Raw genomic sequence first — 21,275 nt, forward strand, 5'->3', positions numbered from 1 at the left:
TTGATTATTCAATCAGTGGCCACCAGCTATGAGAGTGCGTCGAGTCTGCATTGCGACGGAGCTGATGCGGTTGTTGACGTGAGCCGAGGTCGAGATGTAGGTGCTTGGTGGTCACTAATTACAGCTGAGTCAAGCGGTGGTGGGCGTCCCATTGATTTGGTGGACCCGGATTTGCAGGTTGAGCAAGTCGGTGTCGCTATTGGTCTCAGTATGCACTGATTCCGGCTTGGGGGAGAGTGAGGAAGATGATGCATCGTGTGCCAATTGATGTAGTAATGGCGAGCGTGGTGAGTATGGAGCTTCTGATGAATGGTTATGAATGAAGGTTGAGGAGGGACTCAGGCAGATGATAGTAAAAAAAGATTAGTAAAAAAATGACTTGTTTAACCGGTAGTGGGTCATAGAGTTTATTCTAAGAATAAGAAGTTAATAGTTCGGTTTATTTCCAGATTAAATGAAATTAAGACTATTTTGAGAAGAGTACCCTTAGTTGGGATTATTGCCATCAAATAACCCTTATTTATTTTATTTTTAGGCGTGTACCCTCCAACTTTTTAATTTTCTACCGTGTACCCCTATTTTTTCCAGATTATATGTGGTACCCTTAAGCTTCATTAACTACTCTAAACCGTGACCTAATGTCACTTGGCTGTTAAGTTGATGACAATTCCGTCAACTTAAGTTTGACGTGGCATATGACAAGCATTATGGATGTTGAGTTGGAAAGTTCACCCTCCACCAAATTCCCTCCATTTTTTATCACATTTTCCCTCCAAAAATTTCCCCCTTTTCTTCTATTTATTTCTCTGACTCCTACTTCATTCCTCTTTCTAGTGTCTTTATCCCTCTTCATCTCTCTCTTTATTTTCCTATTTTATTCCTCCCTCTTGTTGTAATGTCATCTTCTTACTCCGGGAGAAATAACCCAATTTAAGGGCTTGAATTTAAGAATCAAACTTGCAAACGATGCGGATGGAATGCAGTTGTGAAGATTTCTGGATCGATGAGTAATCTAAGGAAGGCGTATTTCAAATGTCTTGAATGTAATGACTTTGTTATGTGGCTTTCAAAAGAGCATATCATCATAACTGATGTTTTCAAGACGAGAAATATGAATGAAGATGATTGTTCTTCAAGCTTTGAAGGAGTTGGTGATGAAATTAGGAATATGAAGAACGATTTTTATGAATTAGCTAGGTGCACTAAGTTTTATATGAAATTGTATGCTCTTATGTTACTTGTAATTGTGGTAGTTGATCTTGTTAAGATGTAAGATGAAGAAAATTTGGAGAAATAAAATGGGATTGTATTGTTAAGAACACCATTAGCCATTAAATTTGTGCAAAAAAGAGTACATCAGGTTCTGTTATGGTGTTTGACTAAAACCAAATTACATTCAACAAAGGGTGTTCCTAAAACCAAAATAAACTACAGCTTATGTCATTAAATTGTTTGCCTAAAACCAACTTTGTGCAAAAAGGAGTACGTCAGTCCCATTTGTGATTGTTCAAAACAGTGGCTTGTCATTCAAAACAGCTGCAGTTCACCCTTTTTATGCTCCCACTTAGGTCGTCTTCCTCTTCTTTCCCATTTGTTGTACTTCTTGGTTTGAAGTATTGGCAATTTGAGATGCTTGTGAACTTGTTACTATATCACCTTCTAGAGCTCTTAGTGATTGATAGGGTGAGATGTAGGAATCCTCTGTCAGTCCCTTCTTAGATCTGCTTTTGCGAATCTTTACTTGCATTTCATCCCTCTCCTTAGCTGTATAGCCCCCCTTGCAAGTTTTTGAGTTGTGCCCAAAGTAGTTGCACTTCTTGCATTTGACTGTAATGGATCTTTTGCCCTTCCTTTTCTCCCCTTGCTCCTTTTTCCTATTCCTTGATGGTCTTCCAATAGATCTCCTTAGTGTAGGGGGCTCAAGAGTAGGGACATCAAACTCTTGTCATTGTTGTGCATCAGGCAAAGGGCTAATGTTTAAGCCATATGCTTCTCTATACCTTTTGACTGAAAACCATTCACTAACAAAGTCAGATGGTTCCTTGTTAGCATCTATTATTGTAACACCCCCATTTATTCAGGAGCCTTTAGCTAGACATTCCCAAATAAATAGGACTGTTACCATCTCGGTTTCCCGAGGTAGTGAATAACAAAGTACAACAATACCAAAGTACTTTAAATTAAAACTTTAATGATTACATATGTTTTACAATTTTATTCAACTAAAACTTATTATAAAAAAAATAAATACATCTCGCAGCGGAAATAAATAAAGTGATATAAATGGTTCTATGTGATCTAGACTTCTTCTAAGGTTCCAAGCCGAGTTCTCTTCCCAATGCTCCCAAGTCAGCTAACTCAAAACCTGCTATTTAAATCTGCTCCCCATTTAACCGGAAATATTAAATGGTTCACCACAGGATGCCATCAATTAAAGCAGGCATCAATTTTATTTTTGACACGCAAGCAAACACGTCAACCAATGGTTGAGTAGGAATAACCAACAACAAGTCAAAGTAAAATGATATGATAAATAATACAAATACAATCGAGCTCATCACCCGAAACACCCGTTCATCCCGCCAATCCCTGGCCCGGGTATTCATCATTCCAACCGAAGTTGAAGTATTCACCATCCCAACCGAAGTTGAGGTATCCACCATCCCAACCGAAGTTGAGGTATCCAACACAAATGCCATGCTCAAATATAATAGTAGTAATCATCCCGAGCGAGTCCGAGGTATCCAAAAATTACGATATGTATAAACCAATAACCACATTATAAACCAACGACATATAATTCACGCCCGATAATTCATCCAACGACAATTAACCACACAGTTCCACAATTCCTCTTATCAAATAAATAGCAAGACAAGTTGAGTAGTTATCCTACCTGGCGAGCAAGCACTCCAATTACGCAATCCAAATAAACAAAGCAATCCGATTCGATTATAATTCTTCACAACCGTCACCTAATCAAAATATTATAATTCAATTCAATTATTTATTACTTCAAATTACTAACCTTATTTGTTTATTTATTTATTCCTTTTCTTTATTTATTCTTCCTATTATATTAATTATTCAACCCGACCCATTTATTTAATTATTACGATATTAAAGACCCGCTTATAAACTAACCCGAGTCACCCAACAAACCAAAACAAAACCCGTTTAGAAACACCCAACTACACCCGTAAAACCCGTCACAAACACCCCCCCTAAACTCCTCCTTCCACGCCACCACAAGCCACCACTCACACCACCCAAACCCGACACCTAGGCACTGCAGTCCCCACGCATCAAACTTACCCTTAACCACCAGCTACACCACCACCAACAACCCACAATCCCACACCCTATCACACGACACCAACCGCAACACCACCCGACACCCCATCAAACCCGTCCCAAAACCACCACCTAACACCACCTTCACCGCCACCTACAACCACCAATCAACTCCCTATCCTCCCTCGACAAAAGCCACCCAAACCCCCTAACCAGACCACCTACAACCCCTAAAACCCCTCGAAAACCGCCCGCCTGCAATGACTCCTCCCCCGTTTCCGTCACCACCGCACAAACCACCATCCCGACCACCCAAACACCACCAAAGACAACCGCCCCGCCGCCAACATCAACCACCCAAACCCCGGGTCAAGGCGTGTCCAATTAGTGGGTCAAATAACCATCCCAAATACCCACAACCAACCCGTATAACCCTTCTCGTCCAGTCTTTCAACCGCCCCCAAAAGCCACCGTAACAAGGTCAACGACGGTCAACTATGGTCAAGTCAGAAAATTTGCAGTGCAAGGTCGCTCTAGGTCCAAATCTCGTGTCCTATGGCGGTCCATACAAGTCATACGGTTGTCTTAAAGATGCTCACATGAAACGAATATAAATTGATTTAAGACGGATAATTACCTCGAGCTGATTAATTGGTTTATGTTAATTCCTTCCTCTTCCGTCTCCTAAAGCTTGTTCTTTTTAATTTGTGAATTATTTCTCAGATTTGAGGTGGTATTTATAGTGTAAGATTTAGAGAATACGAGACCAATCAGGAAACCATGTAACTTTCCTTATTCTAATTAGTATAGGAATTGTCATTATAATTAAATCATTATTATTTATTATATACTATTAATCCTATCACAACTATAATTTCCTCATATAATATTTACTATTTTATTATTATTATCATAATTATAATTACCTTTATATAATATTATTCCCATATTATTTATTATTAATTCCCGATTACACTCGTACCAACTTAACAGATTTCGGTCCAAACAACAATGGCACACGGCCCAATGCTAAATATTAGCTAAACCCAATTCCCGACTTGCATTACTAATTTATTATGTAATTAACATCTTATTATAATTACTATTAGAAATGTCTTATAATTAATTAGTAAATTACATAAATTATCTTCACAATTTATTATTAAAATACGGAGTATTACAGTCTTCCCCCCTTAAAATGAACTTCGTCCCGAAGTTCGCCCACAACTCCCATCATCCAACATTATCATTTAATACCATCATCCTTTTACGATTATCATCCATACCAATTGCATCACAATGTATCACAACAACAACTCAAAACATTCGTAGTATTACATTCCTTCCCCCTAAAATTTAACTTCGTCCTCGAAGTTCGAAATATCAAACAAATGGAACAACCAAATCATTATTATAATATAAAACATGAAACACACATTGTAATATAAAACAACTTTTATTTCCAACACTAATTAATAGTTAATCAATAGAAAACAAAATATTTGATTTACTTCGAGTAGCAAAACCACAACTTAAACTAACTTTATTTAAACTCCTGGCGAATACATTGCCAAATAAATATTACACTATCACAACAAATGACTAAGCATAAGTGTTTAGTTACTTTTCTTAATTCAAATGACCCTTCTAAGTCTATTCCCAAGACGAGCCCATTTGTGCTTCCTAGGCTTAGGATCAGGTGTATACTTTTGTTTAACAAAAATCACATCATCTTTCATCTCATAGTCTGAGGCTCTCTGCTGTCGAGGTTGAAGTCTATCATTATCATCATCATAAGGTCCAGTCCACATAATATCTACCTCTTCCTCCTCCTCCTCCTCATCATCATCGCTAATCTCTATCACCTCACAAGTGTCACTCTCCTTTTCCCCAAGGAACATACAGGACTCCCCCTCTTCATCACTACTCCCAATGGCACGATCAAATTGTTCGGTCCACGGTTGATACTATGGTTATCACCAACATACATATACTAGGTATCTTAATCAAGCTAATACGACATCATAGGTGATATGTGAAGGATAGATAGGTCCATAATAATGACTATAATTCTCATGCATCCTGTAGTTATCATACTCAGTCATGTAATCTTCTCTTACTTTCCCTAAAGGTCCAGAGAAAGGTAAAGTGTTAACCAAAGTGTAGGCTCTAAGATGAGGGTCATTTAGGTACTTCGAATCCACTAAAGCTCCATAAACATCCATTTGAGATTCCAAGGCTTTGCAATGCTCGTTCAAATCTGAGTTTGGGTACATGAATATGTTCTCTGGGTGCAAATAAGGATCCATCCTAAGAAATATAAGGGAATCAAGTTAGGTTACGAAATTCATATGCTAGTGTTGTGCTATATGGAATGCATATGGGTACTAGATGCTTGCTTGGTATGCATGGAGATGCTATAAATATGTTAACTATTGGTTTGGTATGACGGTCACCTAGTCTATTGAGGTACTACCCACCCTTCCTTCATCATTGATTTATTATTTGTTCATTTTAGTTTCTATCATTCATTCAAATCTCTATCAACATCATTTAACTTAAACATAGAGGCATAATTGGCTTAGGGCAACACGTTCCGCATATCACTAGACATATTATCCTACTCCACATAGTTGATAACATCAAAATATAGAAAGCATATGAACCATGAGAAAAGAATCAGGTCAAAACTCCAAAGGACTAATTTATAATGCATTTTACAAGTTACTTGGTCGAAACAGAAATTTTACAGCAACTTGTCAGAAACTTAGGTCAACTTGTAAAAATCACCATAAATTGTCAAAATATTTCCTTAAAACGTGGCTTACCAATTTAGAAACATACATGAGTCTACTAAACAGTGGCGTTGGAATTATAACAAATAATTAAGTAGTTTTTAAATGGCAAATTTTACAAAAACATGGCGCGAAAACATCATTGTACAGGAATATTTCGACTACTGTCCACTAAAATATTTATTTCTCCTAAACCGTTTATTATTTGAACATGAGACCAGTGGCATATGAAAGCTAACTCATAAATATATTACTCATAAAATTTGCATACGATAATTTTAAACAGGTAGTAAATGGCAGCCAAAACAATCAAGGGTAAAATTTCGAGAAATCAACCAAAATCGCATTCTTCACAATTTCATGCAATTCTTTCAACACTTCCCATATTAATCATACTCACACCTCCCACATACATGCCAACATACCTTCCCCATATCAACATGCTCATAACAATACTTAAAAGAAATCATCCGCAATCATTAACGAAAACAGTCATATAAACAAGACAGACAAATTCCTAAAGGAAATATACTATCTTCATTTTAAATTACCCCACTCTGAAATGTCCCTCAAGGTTCCCGGTTCAAAGCTGAGAGGGCCATGGTACGAATTAAGGCGCGCTTCTTAACCGCACTAAGAGGGGCTCCTAACAGTTTCTACCCGGGGTTCATTTTATTTAGACACATCCTAAATTCATTATTATTCATTGGTTAGGCCTGAGGATCGTTTTGCTCTGATACCACTTTGTAACACCCCCATTTATTCAGGAGCCTTTAGCTAGACATTCCCAAATAAATAGGACTGTTACCATCTCGGTTTCCCGAGGTAGTGAATAACAAAGTACAACAATACCAAAGTACTTTAAATTAAAACTTTAATGATTACATATGTTTTACAATTTTATTCAACTAAAACTTATTATAAAAAAAATAAATACATCTCGCAGCGGAAATAAATAAAGTGATATAAATGGTTCTATGTGATCTAGACTTCTTCTAAGGTTCCAAGCCGAGTTCTCTTCCCAATGCTCCCAAGTCACTAACTCAAAACCTCGCTTATTTAAATCGCTCCTCATTTAACCTAAATATTAAATGGTTCACCACAGGATGCCATCAATTAAAGCAGGCATCAATTTTATTTTGACACAGAAGCAAACACGTCAACCAATGGTTGAGTAGGAATAACCAACAACAAGTCAAAGTAAAATGATATGATAAATAATACAAATACAACGAGCTCATCACCCGAAACACCCATTCATCCCGCCAATCCCCGGCCCGGTATTCATCATTCCAACCGAAGTTGAAGTATTCACCATCCCAACCGAAGTTGAGGTATCCACCATCCCAACCGAAGTTGAGGTATCCAACACAAATGCCATGCTCAAATATAATAGTAGTAATCATCCCAGAACGAGTCTGAGGTATCCAAAAATTACGATATGTATAAACCAATAACCACATTATAAACCAACGACATATAATTCACGTCTGATAATTCATCCAACGACAATTAACCACACAGTTCCACAATTCCTCTTATCAAATAAATAGCAAGACAAGTTGAGTAGTTATCCTACCTGGCGAGCAAGCACTCCAATTACGCAATCCAAATAAACAAAGCAATCCGATTCGATTATAATTCTTCACAACCGTCACCTAATCAAAATATTATAATTCAATTCAATTATTTATTACTTCAAATTACTAACCTTATTTGTTTATTTATTTATTCCTTTTCTTTATTTATTCTTCCTATTATATTAATTATTCAACCCGACCCATTTATTTAATTATTACGATATTAAAGACCCGCTTATAAACTAACCCGAGTCACCCAACAAACCAAAACAAAACCCGTTTAGAAACACCCAACTACACCCGTAAAACCCGTCACAAACACCCCCCCTAAACTCCTCCTTCCACGCCACCACAAGCCACCACTCACACCACCCAAACCCGACACCGGCAGCCTGCAGTCCCACGCATCAAACTTACCCTTAACCACCAGCTACACCACCACCAACAACCCACAATCCCACACCCTATCACACGACACCAACCGCAACACCACCTGACACCCCATCAAACCCGTCCCAAAACCACCACCTAACACCACCTTCACCGCCACCTACAACCACCAATCAACTCCCCTATCCTCCCTCGACAAAAGCCACCCAGAAACCCCCCCTAACCAGACCACCTACAACCCCTAAAACCCCCTCGAAAACCGCCGCCTGCACCCAATGCAGCCTCCCCCCGTTTCCCGTCACCACCGCACAAACCACCATCCCCGACCACCCAAACACCACCAAAGACAACCGCCCCTGCCGCCAACATCAACCACCCAAACCCCGGGTCAAGGCGTGTCCAATTAGTGGGTCAAATAACCATCCCAAATACCCACAACCAACCCGTATAACCCTTCTCGTCCGTAGTCTTTCAACCGCCCCAAAAGCCACCGTAACAAGGTCAACGACGGTCAACTATGGTCAAGTCGAAAAATTTGCGGTGCAAGGTCGCTCTAGGTCCAAATCTCGTGTCCTATGGCGGTCCATACAAGTCATACGGTTGTCTTAAAGATGCTCACATGAAACGAATATAAATTGATTTAAGACGGATAATTACCTCGAGCTGATTAATTGGTTTATGTTAATTCCTTCCTCTTCCGTCTCCTAAAGCTTGTTCTTTTTAATTTGTGAATTATTTCTCAGATTTGAGGTGGTATTTATAGTGTAAGATTTAGAGAATACGAGACCAATCAGGAAACCATGTAACTTTCCTTATTCTAATTAGTATAGGAATTGTCATTATAATTAAATCATTATTATTTATTATATACTATTAATCCTATCACAACTATAATTTCCTCATATAATATTTACTATTTTATTATTATTATCATAATTATAATTACCTTTATATAATATTATTCCCATATTATTTATTATTAATTCCCGATTACACTCGTACCAACTTAACAGATTTCGGTCCAAACAACAATGGCACACGGCCCAATGCTAAATATTAGCTAAACCCAATTCCCGACTTGCATTACTAATTTATTATGTAATTAACATCTTATTATAATTACTATTAGAAATGTCTTATAATTAATTAGTAAATTACATAAATTATCTTCACAATTTATTATTAAAATACGGAGTATTACAATTATAGCTCTAATGGCATGTTTACAAGGAATACCACTGATTTGCCACAAACCACAAATACATGTTCTGTTGTTTAAAGACACAGGTAGATAAGTCTCTCCATCTTTAACCTCATATTCACCAGGGGCAGAAAAAAAGGTTGTACAACCTCTTGAGTCTTTGGTCAGCTTTTTAAGCCTAGTTAAGATGTTGGGACATACTCCATTGTCATCCCATGACTCAGTTATGTGCTGCCTTGTGGCATGTCTTACCATGCCCAGTCTACGGATACCTAATTAACATTCATCAAAATTAACAGAGGAATTAATTAGGTTAGTATACACAGATGAATTAACATTCACCAAAATTAACAAACTTACCCTCAAGAAGACTCAGCACTGGATTGGTTCTGTGTATTCCTAGTATACTGTTGAAGCTCTCAACAAAGTTTGATGTATTATCCTCAGCACATATTGTGGGATCAAACATGTGCTTAGTCCATAGCTCCTTGTCTCCTAAGTCTAGAAGCCACCTAGCAGCACCTCTTCCTCCATGTTGAACAATCAATTCAAGGGCCTTCTTGAATGAAAATTCTGAAGTTGCATTAACTACTCTCCAAAAGAGCTTATTCATTAGGACTCCAGGGTAATCAGCCTTGAAATTTTTGCACAAATGCCTTGCACAAAATCTTCTATATGCCTCGGGCCAAACATTGTTTAAAGCTGGTTCAACACCCTATAAATCAAATGAAAATATCTTAGGATCAAATGAAATTCTGAACTTGATTTATATATCAAATGTAAATGTAAACATAAGTTTACATGAGATACCTTCTGTCTGTCAGAAATGACAGTCCAATTGTCTCCGCCACTGTCCTTGAGAGTGTTCTTTAAATGCAAGAAAAAACTAGACCAGCTATCCTTATTCTCAGATTCTACAACAGAAACTGCCAAAGGAAAAATCTCGTTGTTTCCATCAAGTGCCACTGCAGTTAAGAGCACACCACCATGATTACCCTTCAAATGTGTTCCATCAACACCAATTAGGCTTCTACAACCAGCTATTACCCCCTGGATTTGTGCATTGAATGATATAAAGATGCTTTTAAATTGTGGCAAACGTTCTGGAGTGTCCATGTACACCCAAGTGCAATGAGCATAGCTTCCAGGATTAGTTTTTTTTATCATTTCACAATAAGCTGGCAAGAATTTGTATGACTCATCATGACCACCATTAATTTCTTTCAATGCCAAATCCTTCATCTTATATATAATAGATGTCTTCATTTTAAGCCATACCTTTCCAAAAGTAAATCTTGAATTGACTGCCCTGTTATGCTAGTATTTGCCCTAATATTAGGCAACAATTTCTTTGCAACCCAATCAGAAGTTGCCATAGGATTATGATCTCTCACACCAGCACAACCGTGTCCTGGGCTTCTAATATTCTTGATTGCCCAAGTAATACCATCAGGAAGGATACTAGCATGAATCCTCCAATCATAATTTAAAGTTGCACATTCTGCAGTGTATCTCTTGCTATCTGCCTTCACCACAACAACATAGAACCCCTCTTGTATACAGTATTCTTTTAGGACATCCTTAAAGTGTTCTTTGTCCATGAACAACATCCAAGGTCTGATCCTTATTGCACCAAAGTCTTGGGTGTCATATACTTCACCATTCTCCAAAAGTTTGGTAGACTACTCATCCTCATCAGTTACCCATTCACTGTTTTCATATGGATTATAACCATCATTAATATAATCAAGAGAAGCCAGTATAGTATGATCCTCCTCTTCTAAGTCAGTCATATGGGCATCATCCTCAACTGTGTCATCATCAGATGGCTCAAAACTATCATCAGTTTCAGAGTCAGAGTGATCAACAACTTCCATATGAAATGTCTTACCCCTTGTTGATAACCTAGTACTTCTTCTTTCATTTACTTCTACTGACGGTGAGCTTTTAGGAACATAAATTCCTCTCTTCTTAGCTGTTGCTTTTGGCATTTTAAATCTGTTCTGAGAAACTTGGGTTTGACATGAATTCTGTATTTGAAATTTTTGAGGATTTTGAGTAGATTGAGAGGGAATTGAGAGGTTTTGGTTTAATCTCAGACTTCTCCTTGGGGACAAGGATGAAGTTATAATTTCAGTTTGAGAGAGATTTGGATTTTGAGAGGGAATTTTTTCTGGAGAAGTAATACTTTCATTTGGGGTTAATGTGACACTTCTCCCTGGAGACAATAATGAAAAAACATCTTCAGTGGGGATTGTTTCACGAGCAACCCAAACAGGAGCACCTGTAAAGTGCTTTTGAGGTCTCTTAATCTGTAATTTTTCCTTAAAAGGCCTATCAGCAACAATCTGTACAACTTCTTTATCCTTGGAAACACCTTCTTGACTTTCCCTTAGATTCCTAGCCAAAGCGAGAACATGTGATGGTGTAATATCACACCCAATCCAAATATCAATCTCTTTCCTCCCTTCTAGCCTACTAAACATTTCCATGAGTGTCTTATCATCCTTTAACACATGATTTTTCATCTTATAGCTATAGCCTAATGATGGGTGTCTGGGTAGAGGAACATTATGCTTCTTAGCCTCATCAAGGAGATCATTAACCACATTGATTAACAAACATTTGTCAGTGTCATCTACTATGACATCAACACAGTTACCTCTGAAACGCATTTTTAGTACAACCCTCTCCATTCTGCAATTAAAAATCACTAACACAAAATCATGCTACTTTAACATGTAGTCAGTGCATATAATAGACAAACGATCAAACTGGTTTTCATACTAATAATCTACATAAAGCTAAGTAAATACTGCTTAATCTAGTAAAAAAGATTACAGCTTTACTAATCGATTAAAAACAAACATATATAATACATAATCTTAGGGAAAAGATGCATCTTTTACATTCTAATCACATTCTCACCAACTAAATATAAACAACAACTGATATATGAGTCAGAATGATCACATACCTGGAGATGAAAAGCGATGGTGAATGATTTTGATGAATATTTCTACCGTTTTAGAGAGAGAATATATTATTAGGGTTTTGTGGAATTGAACTGTTTGAGTAGATGAGGAGAACAGGGGGAGTTTAAGGGGTTTTGATCGTAATAATTGTAATAATAAAAAGGGGTTTGTTTAATATAATGGGGGTTTTGAGGTGTAATATCCAAGTCAGCAAAGGGGATGCCAGGTCAACACTTAAGTTGACGGAATTGTCATCAACTTAACACTCAAGTGACATTAGGTCACGATTTAGAGTAGTTAATGAAGCTTAAGGGTACCACATATAATCTGGAAAAAATAGGGGTACACGGTAGAAAATTAAAAAGTTGGAGGGTACACGGTAGAAAAACGGACAAACCCTTTATTTATTTCTTACTCAACAAATATGAGTATATTACCAATTAATCAATCAATAAATAATAGTATATATATGTCGGGATCTCGTGAGTTTGGTTCTTATGGTGAGTTGTGAGTTTGAAAAATCTCAGCCATTGGATGAGGGTAGATATACGGCTAAGATGAATATCGAAATAAAATAAGTCGGTCCTCTTAAAACACACTTTCGCAGTAACTCATTCCCCCAATTCAACTTTCTCTCTCCACTTCAACCATGGCAGCCAACCAAAATCAAAGCTCCAGCTCCGCTCGCCGTCGCCTTTAAGTAGCGTCAATCGCCACATCAATCTCGAGCGCGCTATTTATATCGTTAAAACTAAATACTTTTCGCAGATTTAACTCATTGTCTTTGGCTTGTTGCGATTTGTCTCAGGTACATTCTCACACAGTTTTTTCAATTACGTATGCTCTCCTTGATTTTCAATGATTTTAGATAGCTATTTATTTTGTTAAAAATATAATTGTGCATTTTAGTTCCGTAGTTTATGAATTAAACTGCTCCGTTTTGCGTCCTCATATAATCTTGGCTAAATTTTTTGTTGTCTTTCGGTTTTAATGTCTAAAGCTATTGTGATATTCAATACAGTGGTTGTTGATGATGAGGAAAGTTACTTAGGATTCGTTTTATTATGTTTTAGATGGATCGAATTTGGCAAAGTATCTTAGCACCGACTATTGATTATTGATTTCGACCAAATTCGGATGTCTGGGATTAGTAAGCAATTAGAGTTGCTAATTGCTGCTGGGTTGTTGCTAATTGTTGAGTTGTGATTGTTGGTGCTAGGTGATGCGTGATTGGAGCAGGGGAGGAGCACGGGTTCAGAGGCGGTGTTCTTTCACCTATTGAGTTTGTGACGTCTCACAAACCCTCTCCCACTTGCATTAGAGATTTTGTGATCTCCATTAGCGTAACTTTAGTAATTAACTGTCCGGGGTTGCATCAAACTTATTTGCTAGCTGAATTCAGGGTTAGTATGTTGAGCTGAGTTGCTGGTGTAATATGGACGAGGACCCTGTTGTTCCTGGGTAAGTAAGCCGTTTTAGAATAAAACAATTTAGGTGGTCTTCTTTGCTAATTCTGTGTCTCACTATTACTTGCGGAGTATTTCTCAATATCTTGGTTGGTGTGTAGTCATGAGATTGTAGGAACAAAGACAATAGGTGGGGGCAAATGTGCAAAGACTTGAACGTCATGGATAATGTCGCGTGGGAACTTGTGTGGATTCATGCCGTGAGTGTGATTACTGATTACTGCAATTAGGGGAACGCGAGCTGCTGTGTGAATGGGAAGTGGGTAGCATGTACACTCCAATAGACGCCGTGGCTCAAGGTCTGAAAGCTGTTTCTTTGAATGACACCAAAGTTCTGGCCCAAACCATCTGCTCTTGGTTGAGACTTCATGAATAAAGACACTGTATTCTCGAATGCGTTGCTGAAAGTGTTGTGCATAGTTCATCTATGAAATTACAAGTCTTTGTGAAATATCTACACTTGATTCCCATTATGTATTTGATCGTATAAAAATGTGGTATTAAGCAACCAAGATTAATTAGTGATGGTGGAAGGTTAAGATATATAGTCTTGAATAATTTAATATGCCCATTTAGTTGGATAAAATAAAACTGAGAAAAGTCTTCGATATTATCATCCTAAAGATTAGTCAGTCGCTCGGGCATCAACACAGTCGTCCATAAATATTTTATTGCAAATGAATGCAATCAGTTGACGTAATTTTCATTATACATTCAACCCTCTTACCAGCCTTACAGAGGCCAATTCTTAACACATATGATGTCCAATAAGCAATGTTAGCAATAATGTCAGGGTCCCAAATGAATTCCTTTTTTATCCCACTTGCTTTGAACTTGTAGTATGGGAAGAACATGCTCCACGATAAAAAGTCACTTACCAGCCTCATATGACAGTGATTTAGAACATCACCCGATCCAAAACTGAAGCTCACTGATTTTATATACTCATCCAAACAAATAGTGGCAGCGTCATTAAAACTACTCACACCATACACTCCGACTCTCTTATATTCAACATTTCCCTCAAGTGAGAGAGTGAGATTCAAGTGACAGAAGTGAGATAGAGTAACATCACAATAACACTAGAATAACAATACTATTAAAAAAACAAGTAAAAAAGAGAGTAAAAAAAATCAAAGTACTAAAAAAAAATCAAAGTGACACCAGAATAATATCACAATAACAGCAAAATAATAGTAGAATAACAGCACAATAACACGGGGTAAAAAAAAGAAAAAAAATTAAGGTCGTAAAAAAAATCAAAGTGGCACCGGAATAACATCACAATAACACCAGAATAACACCAGAATAATAGCACAATAACATGCGGTAAAAAAAGAGTAAAAAAATCAAAGTGACACCGGAATAACATTATAATAACAGCAGAATAACAGTAGAATAACAACACAATAACATGTGGTAAAAAAAAAGAAAAAAAAAATCAAAGTCATAAAAAAAATCAAAGTAACAGCAGAATAACAACAGAATAACACCAGAATAACAACACAATAACATGCGGTAAAAAAAGAGTAAAAAAATCAAAGTAGTAAAAAAAATCATAGTAAAAAATCAAAGTGACACCGGAATAACATCACAATAACAAAGAGAGTAACAATGAGAATAACAAAGACAATAACACGTGGTAAAAAAAAAAAAAAAAAAAATCAAAGTCGTAAAAAAATCAAAGTAATGTGTGAGAATAACATCACAATAACAAATGGAATAACAATAACATGTGGTAAAAAAAAGAGAAAAAAATCAAAGTCGTAAAAAAAATAAAAGTAAAAAAAACACAATAACAGCATAATAACACGAGGTAAAAAAATAAGAGCAAAAAAAAATTCAAGTAAAAAAAAAATTGGTACAAAAAGAAAAAGAAAAAAATGTAACATAATGAGAAAATTAGAGAAAAACATAAGAGAAAAAAACTCAAAGTTGTAAAAAAAAAAAGCATAATAATACGAGGTAAAAAAAAGAAGATAAAAAAAATTAAAGTAAAAAAAAAAGTAGCACTAGAAAAAAAGGAAAATAAGTAAATGATAGTGGCTTAATATGACAGGTAAGATTAGATCTTGACCATTGATCCCTAATATAATCCAATGGCTGAGATTTGTGAGCACACAAACTCACAACTCACCATAAGAAACCAAACTCACAAGATCCTATCTCTCTCTCTCTCTCTCTCTCTCTCTATATATATATATATATATATATATATATATATATATATATATATATATATATATATATATATATATATATATATATATATAATTAGGATCACATGAGTCCACCCTATCTTTTTGAGTCCGTGAGTCCAAATAAACAATATCACAAGTTATACTAAACAATATCACGCGTCATATTAAACAATATCACTCTTCTTGGACCGATTAAGCCTCTTTATTAACTTCTTTTCTCACTTTTTCTTACACCAATCAGTCCCAGCGCCAGAGCTCCGACAAACATCATCATCCTCGCGCACTTTCCCGTCGGTGAGTCGATTTTGGCAGCGTGTTCGTCGGAGTTATCGCATATTACTTCTTTTATATTTTTTCCTCTCTTGTTCTTTTCTTTATCTTCGGCTATTTCCTTCAACATCAGCGATGAGACCCCTAATTTAACGACGGCGGCATTGTTCTTAGATGGAGGTTAATGGAAGAAGGATCGTTGATTGTATGTTAGTGAGGGGTGGTAGCGATGGTCTTGAGACGGACTTGTGCGCCGATGTGGTGGTTGTTGTGGAGGTGAACGTGTGGTGGTGGGTTGTGGGTGGTGGTTGTTGGGGAGGTAAAGGGGTGGTGGTGGGTCGTGGGTGGTTGTCGTCGATGAGTAGTGTCACTGACAATAGTTTTAAGCCTTCTTTTTACTGTTTTCGTTACATATTTTCCGTGATATTGTTCAGTATAAGCTGTGATATTGTTTCGTGTAGTGTTTGATATTTTTGTGTATAGGCTGTGATACATAAGTGGACTCACGAGACTCAAATATTTAGGTGGACTCTCTCTCTCTCTCTCTCTCTCTCTCTCTCTCTCTCTCTCTATATATATATATATATATATATATATATATATATATATATATATATATATATATATATATATATATATATATATAGGCAAGATCCTATGAGTCCACCTATATTTTTGAGTCCCATGAGTCCACTTATATATCACAAGTTGTACACAATAATATCACGAATTGAATAACAAATTTTTCCACGAAAGTTGTGGATGAGGGTCTTGATATTTGGCACGAGGGTGGAGGAAGATATATTCCAATGTACAAGGATTATGTTATAAGTAAGCCGCCTCCTGCTATTAATAATAATGCTTCAAAGGTTGCTCTCTTCTTGGCTCTCCATCCTCTACCTCGCCAATAAGTATATTTAAATCACTCATCATACTTCTACCTCCTCTTTTAATTTACCTTCTTCTGTAGTTACACAAATATACTGAATGATTCATTCACGGATATCATGTTACTTATTTGTTGCATTTATTCTGTTTGTTTAGTGTTATAGATATATCGCTGAGTGGGTTGGAAATCCTCAAGTTGAGCGATTCAACTAGAAATCTTGCAGTTCCAAATCCACCTTACAACAGTACCGACACAACTTCACTAAATCAAACTCCAAGCCATAAAAGTTCAATCCGTAAGATTCTCTTTGTTATAGGAGGCGTCATTGCTGGTTTACTACTAGTTTCAATCCGTAAGTTCAATAATCAATCATTTTATAAGAAATAAAATCTCACAAAAGTGGAAGAAAACAAAAAATATGCTTACATACCACTTCAGGGTCGTCTGTGTTACAGCAATGGTAACCAATGCACATTCCTCTTTCCTTGTCAACAACAACAAAAGGATTGAAATGATCGGCTCTTGGCCTCACCATCTCAGTCATTTTGCAACTATTCAAGAATCGAGAAGTAGTTTGGCATATTTTAGGTTCTGTGGTGTGATATTGTATAGTATAACCCGTGATATTGTTTAATACAACCAGTGATATTGTTTATTGTAAGGTGTGATATTGTTTTGTACAACTCGTGATACTCTTTTACTGGACTCACAGACTCAGATACAATATCACAGGTTATACTAAACAATATCACAACTTTTTTTTACAAAAAAAAAAAAAAAAAAAAAAATTTTTTTTTTTTGTAAAAAAAAAACGTGATATTTTTGTGTTAGAGCGTGTGATACATAAGTGGACTCACGGGACTCAAAAAGATAGGGTGGACTCATGTGATCCTAATTCTATATATATATATATATATATATTATATATATATATATATATATATATATATATATATATATATATATATATATATAGAGAGAGAGAGAGAGAGAGAGAGAGAGAGTCGGGATCCGGTGAGAACCCCTAAATATTTGAGGTTTGAGTAACGGATACAATATCGCGCAATAAACTAAACAATATCACTTACAAAATAAGGTAACAAAAACAAACACGCACGCCTTTTGAAATTCATAAACGCGCGACAGTTTTTTCGACTACTCACTTTCTCTCTCTAAAAACTGAAAAAACCACAAAAACTCTCGATTATTAAAGCGAATCAACAACAATTTACGAAGAAATACTAATCAATGTTCATTTAAATTGCATTTTGACTGGAAATCAGGTACAATTTCTGTCTTAATTCTCTCGAGGACTTGAATTTTAGTGAAATCATTGTTAAAATCGAGTGTTTGTTAGTTTAAGTATCAAAATTATTGATAAACTTCGTTAATTTCCAATAATTTTCATATAATTGTACAACTTCGTAGTTGTTAATTGAATGTTTTCCTGTTACAGTTGAAATTACATAATTTCCTCTTTAAATCTGCTAAATTAGCGTTGAATATTGTGCGACTGCGAAAATTAGGGTTCGACATTGTTCGAAGTGCAAAATTAGTATTACGTATTGTTTTAATTAATTAAGAATAGGTTTTAACCTATTCAATGAAAAAATTTATGTTTAAACACTGTTTGATTGTGATATTCAAAGTTCAACAATGTTTATTTGTGAAAAATTAGGGTTAAAACTGGTTAAAAACTGTTTAATATATTAAACCGTTTAATTATTCGTTTGAACACTATTCGATTGTGAAATTGAAAGTTCAAAATTGTGTATTTGTCAAAATAACGGTTGCAAATTGTTTGAATCGCGAAAATTAGGGTTAAACGTTTGGTTAAATGTGAACAAGTATAGTTTCATATGACTGAACTGAATTTGTTTGACAATGAGGTCCATGAATTGAAAGTTTCTGTTCAGTACAATGAGTAACGTTGATATATGTGTTGGCAATGAGAAAGAAAAACTTGTAATACTGTTATTTGTATGGTCTAATGTTGAATCTGAATATTAGTGGTACTCAATCTTCATGAATTTTGTGTAGTTCTATTATTGATAATGTTTACAGAAATACGAAACTGTATACTCCTTTAAAAATACTTATTACCAGTGACATACAATACTGATGTTGTTTTGAATAAGGTGTGAAATTATTTCTAATGAAGTGTGATATTGATTCATCAGAATGGACTTGACAGCTTCCAAACAACCTGAAAAAACATATAGGAGAAAGAGGAAATCAACAAATGATGAGGTTGAACAACAACCAACCAAGAGGTCAAAGGATGGTAATGAAAATAAAAGTAAAGCTTACAAAATGGTGTTACAGGATGAAGTTGAAGAGCATCCTGCCATCAACAAAAAAAAGGGCCAACCATCAACAAAGAAATCAAAGACTGATAGAAACAAAGATGCCGAATTGGTGATACAAGATGCACTGGTAGAGCAGCCTGAGATTAAAAAGAAGAAGGCGCAACCATTTCAGACTAAATGTAGGCCACTCAAATTGGTTGAGTTGATTGCCAACTTAAATGAAGAACAAAAGAAGGTCGTTTCTGATGTTGGGTTTGGTGGATTTTTAGAGTTGAAACTAACAAAAATTCCACATGGAATTCTAAAGTTGCTGCTGAAGGCATTTGATCACACAAGCAACATGTTCAAAAAAAAAAAAATTGATTCTCTGTTAACGAAAGACGATGTGCATGACATATTTCAACTTCCTCGACAAGGTCGTAAAGTGGACGTCGCTCACATGGGAAACACCACTGCTGTGACAGACACAAAGCTGAAAAATGCATGGAGGGCAAAGTTTGGATTGGAGAGTAATTCGGCTCCAATTATGGTCAAGGATGTTCATGAAAGACTGATGGAATGTAATGATGCTGGAGATGAATTTAAAAGAATGTTTGTAATTTACAGCATGTCTATTTTCCTAGCACCGTCTTCAAATAAATCTCTGGACTTGAAACTGGTAAAGGCTGTTAAGCATGTGACAAGGATAAGCCAATTTGATTGGTGTGAATATGTATTTGAGGAAATGGTTAGAAGTGTTAAGGTGTTCAAAGAAGGGGGAAAGTCAACTATCAGTGGATGTGTAATAGTTCTTATGCTAGCATATATGCATAGGTTCGATTTCAAGGGCGATGTTTTGGAACACACTTTACCACTCATCCAACATTGGGACGATAAAAAAATTGTCAAAGAGAGTGGATGATGAGAAAAAAACAGGATCTTTGGGGAATGTTCCAATATCAAAGATTCAAGACCCCATCCATCAAAGAACAAGAAGTCCCTAAAAAAACACCATATTCTTCAGCAGCTCCAGAGATATTACTGACTCAGGCGTCTGATCATGAAGCTGAAGTGGAAACAAAAGAGGGGTATATGTTGGTGAAGTTGCCTAGTGGTGTTGAAACTGATGAACAAATCAGAGCAAGGGCAATGGATGTAAGCACTAATGAAATCATTTGCTATCTGATAATTATTTTAGCTATGATATTAAAATATTATTGTGATATTGTTTTTGAACTAGTGTGATATTATTATGATATTGATATTAAATAAAATCATTTTCTATCTGATAATTATTTTAGATATATATGATATTGTTTGATATATTGTATGATATTGTGATATTGTTTATTGTTAATTGATAATTGTGATATAGTTTATAAAAGCAAATGATATTGAATAACAGATTGTTGTGATATTGATTTAAAAATTGTTATGATATTGTTTTTGCACTATTGTGATATTATTTTTAGTAGGCTGTGATATTGTTATGATATTGATATTGAATAACTTTATTATTGTTTCATATCTTCTTATTATCAAAGAGTCTATTTTAGTGTTTAATATATTTATTTTATAATTTGGCAGCGTGCTCATGAAATTTATCTACGTATGAAGAGGGACAATGAATTGTTCATAGGTAGGTATGTACATAACATGAGAAAACTGATCACTATGAAAGCGAAAAGTTCAATGGGTGAAACAACTACATCTACACAATCTGGTGCGAAGGTAGATGGTGCGGAAGATGTTAATCCTAAAGAACATGCTGCTGCTGAAGAAGAGGTTGAGAATCCTGAAAACATACAACAGAGACTCAAACGCTGCCTTTCATGAAAGATGTTGGATATCATAACTTGATGGACATGTTGATAGCGAGGTCATATGAAATGAAGAAAGCAAAAGAAGGGCTGCCATCATTTGATG

At 35.9% G+C, this 21,275-nt stretch overlaps 1 protein-coding gene across 1 annotated transcript; it reads right to left on the bottom strand.

Annotated features, from left to right (window-relative positions):
- Positions 1-4,928: 4,928 nt before the first annotated feature.
- On the bottom strand, positions 4,929-10,861 carry LOC141607897 (uncharacterized). Its single transcript, XM_074427246.1, has 6 exons — positions 10,539-10,861; positions 10,071-10,401; positions 9,621-9,975; positions 9,343-9,532; positions 5,415-5,604; positions 4,929-5,261 (listed from the first exon to the last, which is right to left on the bottom strand). Exons 1-6 carry the CDS (start codon positions 10,859-10,861, stop codon positions 4,929-4,931), a joined length of 1,722 nt encoding a protein of 573 aa, XP_074283347.1.
- Between the last annotated feature and the right edge of the window lie 10,414 nt (positions 10,862-21,275).

Source organism: Silene latifolia, chromosome 10 (genome assembly GCF_048544455.1).
Source record: "Silene latifolia isolate original U9 population chromosome 10, ASM4854445v1, whole genome shotgun sequence".
Taxonomy (NCBI): Eukaryota; Viridiplantae; Streptophyta; class Magnoliopsida; order Caryophyllales; family Caryophyllaceae; genus Silene; species Silene latifolia.